This window comes from Eleutherodactylus coqui, chromosome 1 (assembly GCF_035609145.1).
Source record: "Eleutherodactylus coqui strain aEleCoq1 chromosome 1, aEleCoq1.hap1, whole genome shotgun sequence".
NCBI classification, from domain to species: domain Eukaryota; kingdom Metazoa; phylum Chordata; class Amphibia; order Anura; family Eleutherodactylidae; genus Eleutherodactylus; species Eleutherodactylus coqui.
Window position 1 is genome coordinate 101,842,317 of NC_089837.1, and position 9,047 is coordinate 101,851,363.

Consider the following 9,047-nt stretch of genomic DNA (forward strand, 5'->3'; position numbering starts at 1 on the left):
ACTTGAAGCTCCTGGGCCCTAATGCAAAACCTGTAACAGGGCCCCCAACTATAATGCTTTATTCATAGTACTGGGTTCCCTATATGGAGAAGAGAGGCCTTATGGGCCCCCTAAGGCTCCTGGGCTCGGGTGCAACCGCAGCCCCTGCACCCTCTATAGTTACACCTGTGGTTATTACTACATGCGGAAAAGATAGAGCAAGTCCTAGCTTTTCTTGCACCATGCAATTATCGTGAACATCACGGCCGCATAACAGGACTAATACAGGTCCACGTGTTTAAGTCCTTTTCATGCAAAAACGGACATGCATCACGCTTCATTTCATCTGATCATGACCTAAAGACACTTACATAGGTACAAAGCACAGAGGCGCTTCAGCCTTGACCAGTCAGCTTCTTGGCGTCTGTATGCTATTGTTTTATCATCGAGTGACATGTGTCGGAGATATAATCAATACCGCGGGAGCAGAAAAGGCTAAAAGTTTCAGTTTAGTCAGGATTATGGCTGAGCGTACTCATCTTGTTCTATACACACAAGTCATGTGCTTGATCAAGCGGATAGCCCATCTGTTGCTTCATTACTGCAGTGGATGGTACTGAAGCTACAGGTAGACACGCACCCGTGTGTTCTCTACCTTTGTGGATATGAATTCAATCGTCATAGATATTATCAGGATCTTTGTGCCAAGAATCTGGATTTTTGGACCTGGACTTTTATGACATTGTACATCTGGAGACACCTGGATCTGAAGAACTGACATGAACTTTTCGGGCTGTGGTGTGTCACAGATTTCACAGAGAAATGTGGTCAATTTCACCCGAATTGTGGCCAGCAAGTCTCACCGTTCGTACCCGGAATGGGTATTACCTACCTTTCACCTGGAAATGAGGATGTTCCTGGTTCCCACCACCATCTGCTTTGTAGCTGCCCTATTAGTGACTCCTCCAATTCTGTTCTCTATCTTCTCCAACTTCAGCCTTCGTCAGGAGACCCGGTTCCTGCTCCTTGGAAATGCTATGGTTTCAGACTTACTATATCTGCTTTTGTACACTGTGAGCAGCTTATGTAACATGATGAATGTACATATCCCCAAACACTTGTGTGCACTGCTTCTATCTACCCTGGCTGCAACCTACAGTTGTGGAGTCCTCACGGCACTAGGAATGGTGGTGGACACATACTTGGCCATTCTGTGGCCTCTACATTACTTGATCCTTTTACCTCCATCAAGAACTAAAAAGTTGATTGTCTTGCTATGGTTCTCCTCATGTGTCTTTGCTGGTACCTTGTTTTCAGTCTTGCACTTTACTCAAAAACCTGTTTCATGCCACTATGATTTGTGTTACCTTCCAGTTATACTTCTCATGACGTTACATGGTGACCAGACTATCATGTTCTTTCATATCCTTTTCATTATTGGTTTCCTTTTATGCTTTTTGATGATTTTATGCTGCTATATATTCCTGTGCTACAAAACCAGAGAAAGAGGACTATGGAAGGGCGCCTCGTCCAGGGCGAGTGTCACCTTCCTGATGCACCAGATCATCCTTGGGTTCTACTTCTGTCCTCTTCTTCTTCTGTTGGCAGAATCCCTACTATATATTAATGAGTTTATAGGTCTACAGACAGGAATGGTGATCACATTGACAATCTGTAATCTTCTAATAGTCTTGCCCAAAGGTGTGTCTCCATACTTATATGGGCTCCGGTATAGGGAGATATATAAATCTCTCAGGTTGTTCTGCAAGTTCAATCGTCAGGGTCTTGTAACGCCAGCTAATAGGTACGTTTGAGGGTTATTGGAGATGGAGCTCCAAGCATCTCCTATTCCTATAGGATTACTATAGTATATTCACACTAGAAATTACATTTGCATTATCTAAGGTTTGATCCACAGCATATACTGTGTTCAAGACATACAACTCTGTCCAGGGAAGCCTGCATTATGTGAGAACCTCATTTTAATGCTCTGGACATGAAGCATATTGTGTATATACAAAGGTTAAAAATTAGGAAAGAAAGCTGCTAACGGCTCCCATTTATACCTGAAGAAGGTAATGCAGTACTAATAGTAAGAAGGGAATTACCTTGGGATGAAAGGAATAGCTCCGAATGATACAGAAGTGGTAGGAAGGCTTCTCTTGGTGGATGATGGGCGGACAATGTATAGATTGCATATATATTGCACAAAAGAATGGGCACATACATGATTACATGCTGAACAATTTTAATGGCAGTCTATTCTTCGTCCACTATTTAAAGGGAACCTGTCTGTAGATTCATGCTGTCCTATCTCTAACCACCGGCTGCATTAAATACTGACAGGCTCCTATACCACTACAAACTATGGCGGAAATTTACTAAGACCGGCTTTTCCAACACATGCTACACCTAATGCACCTCTGTACATTTCTGGCATACTTTATGCCAGTTTTTAGTGTAAATTATTCATAAATTTGTCATTTCAGGGTGGCGATGCCTTCTGCTGACACTCCCACCATTTTTGACGAAAGTGGCAAGTCCATTGCAGAAAACTCGCAAAATGTTTGCGCAAGTAGAATTTTGCATAAAGATTTGCGACTATTCTGCCCCAGAATTCTGGCGTACAGCCATTAATAAATATCCCTGTATGTTTTAAAACAAGCTGGGCGTGGGGTGAAGGGTATATGTGTATAGGGAGGGACCTGTCAATCCAGCGCAATCAGGCAATAGAAGCTGGTCAATTTATGCCGAGGATTGTCTTGAAATCTCATCCACATTGCTGGTACTGTAAAATCCTGGGTTTTCTGCAAAAAATTCCGCTATGAAAAATTTGTAGCATTTTTTCAATGTGTGAACTGCTTAACTGGCTTATGGCGAAGAAAGCAAAAAAACAGCCCCCCCCCCGTAGCGCCAGTATCATGGGATCAAGAGATGAAAATGGTCTGGTGAAACCTCATACGAATGTATGAACAACATACAGAAGTGCATAGAAGAGCTGCTGCCGTCCGGCTGGTGGAACGCTGGAACCAGGACCGAAAGCTGATTAGATGAATATCCAAAGGGAAAAGATTGGCGCTGCTGTATGAGGCAAGGGAAACAGTAGAGGCTCCGTTGTTCTTTGGATGTTCTTCTAGTTAGCTCGGTTATTGAGTAGGTTAGCATTAGCAGCCGGAAAGTGCATAGAAGAATATATATATTTGTTACAGCATACTTGATGGGATTATGTGTAGATCTATTATGAATCCATTATTATGACCATAGGTAGTAACACCAGAAGATGCGCTCCACAGTGGTTGATGAGTTATGGGGGATAAATGAAGGACTTTCTGGGCACAACAATGGAAAAAAACATACACTGTAAAATAAGTGTCCATAGATCCCTTGTTACAGAGCAGGAGTTCCTTCCTCAGATCACAGGAAGGAGTGTCTGCTTCAAAATGCAACTTCTTTGCACACGTTTTATTTTGCACAATTAATGTGAAAGTACATTGTTGTGCTCAGGAAGCCCTTCATTTACGTAGATAATATCCGCCATCAACCACTGGGGAGCGCATGTTCTGGGTTTTTTACCGTTCTATGGTCATTTTTAAGTCCAGCAGTCTAAGAGCATTGCACCCATTAATTACATTAATACACTTGAGTTGTTTTGCCGCTAGCGCAACATATTAGGTGAGCTTTACACTATTCTGATATACTATCTGAGGAATCGCTCTGCCATTTTTTGCCTTTTAAGACCATTTCTTATGATTTGTCATTTGCAATATACAGTATATCTCTGTAAAATAAATATCATCCTTGTGTTTAGTCTCACACAGGGGTATAACTATAGAGGATGCAGGGGATGCGGTTGCACCCGGGCCCAGGAGCCTTAGGGGGCCCATAAGGCCACTTTTCTCTATATACGGTAGGTAGCTCAGTACTATGAATAAAGCATTATAGTTGGGGGCCCTGTTACAGGCTTTGCATTGGGGCCCAGAAGTCTCAAGTTACGTCACTGGTCTCACATTTTCACTTTTTCAATCCTTTGTATGGTATATGTATTTTATATATATGATATGGCAGCACAGAATTTGTATGTCTCCTGGCATTCGGCCTGATGTTAGGGCTTTGCTCTGGGCTGATACATTGGCTAATTGTGGAAGACTGGATACATTACTGGATAAAACTGTCACATTGTAACACTTTTATGGGCTGAGGCCTCTTTTAGGAAATGGAACATCTTCTGAAGATTGGGAATGGCTTGAAGGCCTGCAAATTACCAATGTCGCCTTTGTTAAAGTCAAACATATAAAATATATTCTCTATGTATGTACAGTATGTGATTATATGTATTAAAATTTCAATTTGCAGCCATGCTCTGAACTAATCACACAGATACAGATAACATATGTAAAGCCACTATTCCTTTTGTATATCTAAACTGTGTGTTTGGGGATTTTATATATATATATGTGTGTGTGTGTATATATATATATATATATATATATATATATATATATAACGTATTGAATTTGTACAGTGACAAAGTGAAGTCCTCAACAAAATTTTCCAGAAGGAAGAGGAGGATGGACATATCTGTCTCATGTATATATATGTGTGTGTGTATATATATATATATATATATATATATATATATATATATATATATATATGAGACAGATATGTCCATCCTCCTCTTCCTTCTGGAAAATTTTGTTGAGGACTTCACTTTGTCACTGTACAAATTCAATACGTTATATATATATATATATATGAGACAGATATGTCCATCCACCTTTTCCTTCTGGAAAATCTTGTTGAGGACTTCACTTTGTCACTGTACAAATTCAATACATTATTGTGATATGCTAGCAAAACCCTCGACAGGCTGCAATCCACATCACAACCACTAGGAGGCTACAAAAGACAAATATACTACATACATTCCCCGACAGAGTATTGCAAAGTTGTGCCTTTTTTCAAAGTCGGTCACTTCACATCACACATCTCAGGATCTGTTAAAGGGAATCTGTCATTTACTTTTAGCCCTATAAACTAGGCTTATGGGCTAAAAGTACTTGACCCACTAAGTGTGTTAGGCTCCTTCACACGGGAGACAAAGTCGCACGATTTTGTCGCGTTGCTACAATGCTACACATCACACGTACTTTCCTATGGGTTACTTCACACATGTTTTGCAGCATGCTACAACACAACACAAAAACCTCACGGGTCCGGCTATATGCACACGACTTGTGAGATTTTGTAGCCCATGTTTCCCTATGGAGCCTTCCTTTCTGTTGCATCGCACGAAAACGTGATTTTCGTGTGGTGCAATGCAACTTTGAGAGTAGGAAATCCTACTGTCAAAGCCAAATCTAAGCCCTAGCTGCAGAAAAAAACAGATACATCACCTTAGAAGCGCTCTCTGATGCCATTGCAGCTTCTCCTCGAGTCCTGGCACTGTTTCTCTTCTTCATCTTCTGGCCGGGGATTGAAAAATCCCCGCCTCCTGGAAGAGCTGGCTGTGATTGGCTGACGCCAATCACAGCCAGTGCTCAATGAATGTGCCTATCTGACACCAGGGCTGATATTCTCAGTGATTCCCAACTGGGGTGGCCCAGCTCCTCGCTTGTAATCATACTGGGTTGGTCAAATACTCACCTACCTCCGGCGTTCTGGTGCGCTTGCAGGTCCCCGTCGTTCCCACAGGCTGCCGCGATGCCCTCCATGTCAGCAGAGCATTTCTTTCTGGAAGCAGGGCTTGAATACTCTGCCTCCAGCAAAGATAATGCTCTGATTGGCTAGCCAGCGTCAGCCAATTAGAAGCCGTCGATAGGTTAACCAATCACAGCCATTCAATGACGTCATTGAATGGCTGTGATTGGTTAACCCAGCGTCGGCTTCCATTGGCTGACCCTGGCACTGGCTAGCCAATCAGAGCATTATCTTTGCTGGAGGCGGGGAATTCCCATTTACTGTTACAAGGCTTGTATAAAGAGTCTAACATTGACTTGCAGGAATAGGTGGCAATTCAGAGGTATTGTTCCATCTCTCTTATTTGGTATTATTGTCAGACATTATAAGCAGGTTAAAATGGCGGGAAACCCTTTGCTGGCTTTCAGTATTGGATGAACTCAGGAAAGCTTGGTAGTTCACCAGATCAGTTCCTGAATGCTAGAAACTCCACCGAATTGTTCCTTGCACCTCAAAGACCAGTAATGAAGAACACATGCAGGAATGTTTTAGTTTCTAACTTTGCCACTTTTTTCTTCGTTGTCTGCAAATACACAAGTTTTATCTTTATACACTGTATCACTTCAAAAAAGAAAGCCCCTTACAAGGTCTGAGGCGTTGAGGCAATCTGCTGCGCATCCACCACGTGTCAACATACTGTTATGTTCACGCAAGCTGTGGGACAATGACCTACCCGAACGCAACCCAAACAAGGGCTGGGGCAGAAGAAAAAGGAGAAGGACATGTGTACAAACAACAGGCAGCAAACGCCTAAATACTCACCCTTGTACCACAACACCCAGACAGATGGACATATCTAATAAATTAGTACATACATTAGTAACAGTAATAATGTGACACAATATAGCAGTCATTTCTGGGCTAATATTACAGGAAAAACTATCTGATGGTGCATTTATACATGGCAGATTTTGATGTGGATCCACACAAAAATCCGTAGCTCAACTTGCACTGTAGATTAGACACCAGATTCTGTCACAGAATTTTCCGTGTGGAATGCACCTTTAAAGGAGTTCTCCACTTGTAAACTATGGATGGCCAATCCTCAGAATACATAACAGTAGATTGGCAGGGGTCCATCACTTATCAGCTGCTCTCTAGGCAAGTATACTCATTCACTGGATTGATTTCTGCCAGAAGCAGACAGCTCCGTTCTTACTACAGTGGCTAGGTCTATTATTACAGGCCAAGTTCCTATTCATTTTAGTAGGAACTTTGCCTGCAATACCAAGCCTGCCCACTGCAGTGGAAATGGAGCCATCAGCTTCCTGCAGGAAACAGCTCAACGCATGAGCGCACCAGCCTTGCAAACAACTGATCAGCGGGGCTCCCAGGAAACAGGCCCATGCTGATCTTTTACTATCCTGACAACAAAGCATCAATAGTTTACAACTGGACTCCCCTTTTGAACCGTCGCAGAAATCCTTCAGCTATTCTGCTGCTGTTTTTATCGCACATGGATTTAGCCCTGTCAACGGAGAATTTCCAATGCATTTTTACAGAGATCCACATAAAGAAGTGACTTATGAACTCTCTCTGTTGATCTGCGCAAAAGTGCATCAGAAATTCTGCATGCAGATTTTCTCCATTGATAGGGCTAAAGTCGTGGGCAGATCCACGGCAAAAACCACGGCAGAATAGCCACAGATTTATGCTGCAGTTTTACAGGCAGAATCTGTGTGGAAAATTCCAAAATCCACCGAGTGAACTTACCCTCCGACAGCAAGTGAGGTGGAAACCTCTTAGCTTGCTGCCCAGGGCTCCATTCTATGGAAATCAGTGAAGGAGGTGGAACACTTCACTAGCGCTTCAACGTATTTAATCCAAGGATCATGGGCAACTAGCAATGTACCGCCATGGATCAGTCAGTGATGGCATATACTAGTGATATATCATCATTTACCCTGTTTCCCTGAAAATAAGACATAGCATGATTTTCCAGAATTTTTGAGGATGCAAAATGATTTTTCAGGCATTTTGAGGATGCTTGGAATATAAGCCCTACTCCAAAATTAAGCCCTGCTAACAGTTAATTAAAAAAGTCAATTTAAATAGTGTCCAAGCAGCTATACATATAAAAAAAATTAAACCTTTTTGAACAAAAATTAATTTAAGACACTGTCTTATTTTCGGGAAAACACGGTAGTTGCTAAAAACCCTTTAAGTGTGCAACAAATACCATTCAACGAGTTCCCAGCATTATATATTTTTGGAATACTAACTGAATGAAAAAAGCTGAATCATATAATTAATAAATTTATTACCTAATATATAAATAAATTAGAGTTATTACAGCGGATGTCATGTACATGAATCTGAGCTCACTCTGTTTCGAGAAATCCAATGTTTCAATGTGGCAGCTATCTCTCGATAACGAAGTCCATATAGTAGGGGTGACAAGGCTCTTGGCATCACCATCATCAGTCCATTATTACAAGCCGATATCCACATTCTTGCATTCATACTAATGACATTGTTTTTGAACATCATGATTTCAGCCGTCAGGATAAAAGCAGGAACAATATACAGACCCAACAGGATGGAGTGGGTCAGTAGAGTAATTCGAGCTCTGGAGAAGCGGTGCACCCAGATGCCTGACTTCCGTGTCATTGTGTATAACTTTACGTAAAAATATGTGATCATAACAGAACAAATCATCAAGAAGAATATGGCGCAAGAACAGACTATAGTCACCAACGTATTTTTCCTTTCATCGGGGCCATAGTACAGCATGAGGCAGACATTTTGTCTTTTGAGAGTGTCCCCATCAAATGTTTCAGATGTTAAAAAAACTGATAAGGGAAACAGAATGGAAAAAATCCATATGGCCACTAATATCTTCTTTGTCCTTTGCATTGAAAGGAGAGAATAGTAATGAAGGGGAAAACAGATCGCTAGATAAGTATCAACCACCATGGCGGTAAAAGTCAAAACGCAACTGGAGTAGGACGCGAATGTGAAGACAATCATTGTATAACAGAGAATCTTGTGCACATACCATCGGATTACATTACATGTAGAGATGATTGAGTTAAACAGAAGGAAGATCAGGTCTGAAACCATCAGGTTGGCCAGAAGAATGTATCTGGTCTCTTTTCGGAGTTTGTCCTTTTTCAGAATACTAACAAGGATCATTGGGTTGACCAGTAGTGTGACAACGCTGAAGATGGCTGCTGGAATTAGAAACGTCCACAACATAGAAACAGATTTAGGAATGTATTGTGAATCTCTTGTTGTGTTGTAGTCCAGGGAACCATTAGATGTGGTCAATGAGGATGATTTGGAGAAATTAGGGATCCAGTTCACATAATCGACAAGCATCTTTCCTT

The 9,047-nt window shown here is 41.6% G+C and overlaps 1 protein-coding gene across 1 annotated transcript; it reads left to right on the forward strand.

The window, feature by feature from the left end:
• Positions 1 to 758: 758 nt before the first annotated feature.
• On the forward strand, positions 759 to 9,028 carry LOC136624488 (probable G-protein coupled receptor 148). Its single transcript, XM_066598502.1, has 3 exons — positions 759 to 1,783; positions 2,469 to 2,544; positions 8,963 to 9,028. Exons 1-3 carry the CDS (start codon positions 759 to 761, stop codon positions 9,026 to 9,028), a joined length of 1,167 nt encoding a protein of 388 aa, XP_066454599.1.
• Positions 9,029 to 9,047: the final 19 nt, after the last annotated feature.

Coding starts and splice junctions, on each gene's coding strand:
- LOC136624488 (XM_066598502.1), top strand. CDS start 759: ATGAACTTTTCGGGCTGTGGTGTGTCACAGATTTCACAGAGAAATGTG. Junction 1,784..2,468: donor CTTGTAACGCCAGCTAATAG/GTACGTTTGAGG, acceptor TTGTCATTTCAG/GGTGGCGATGCCTTCTGCTG. Junction 2,545..8,962: donor TTGCAGAAAACTCGCAAAAT/GTTTGCGCAAGT, acceptor GTTGTGTTGTAG/TCCAGGGAACCATTAGATGT.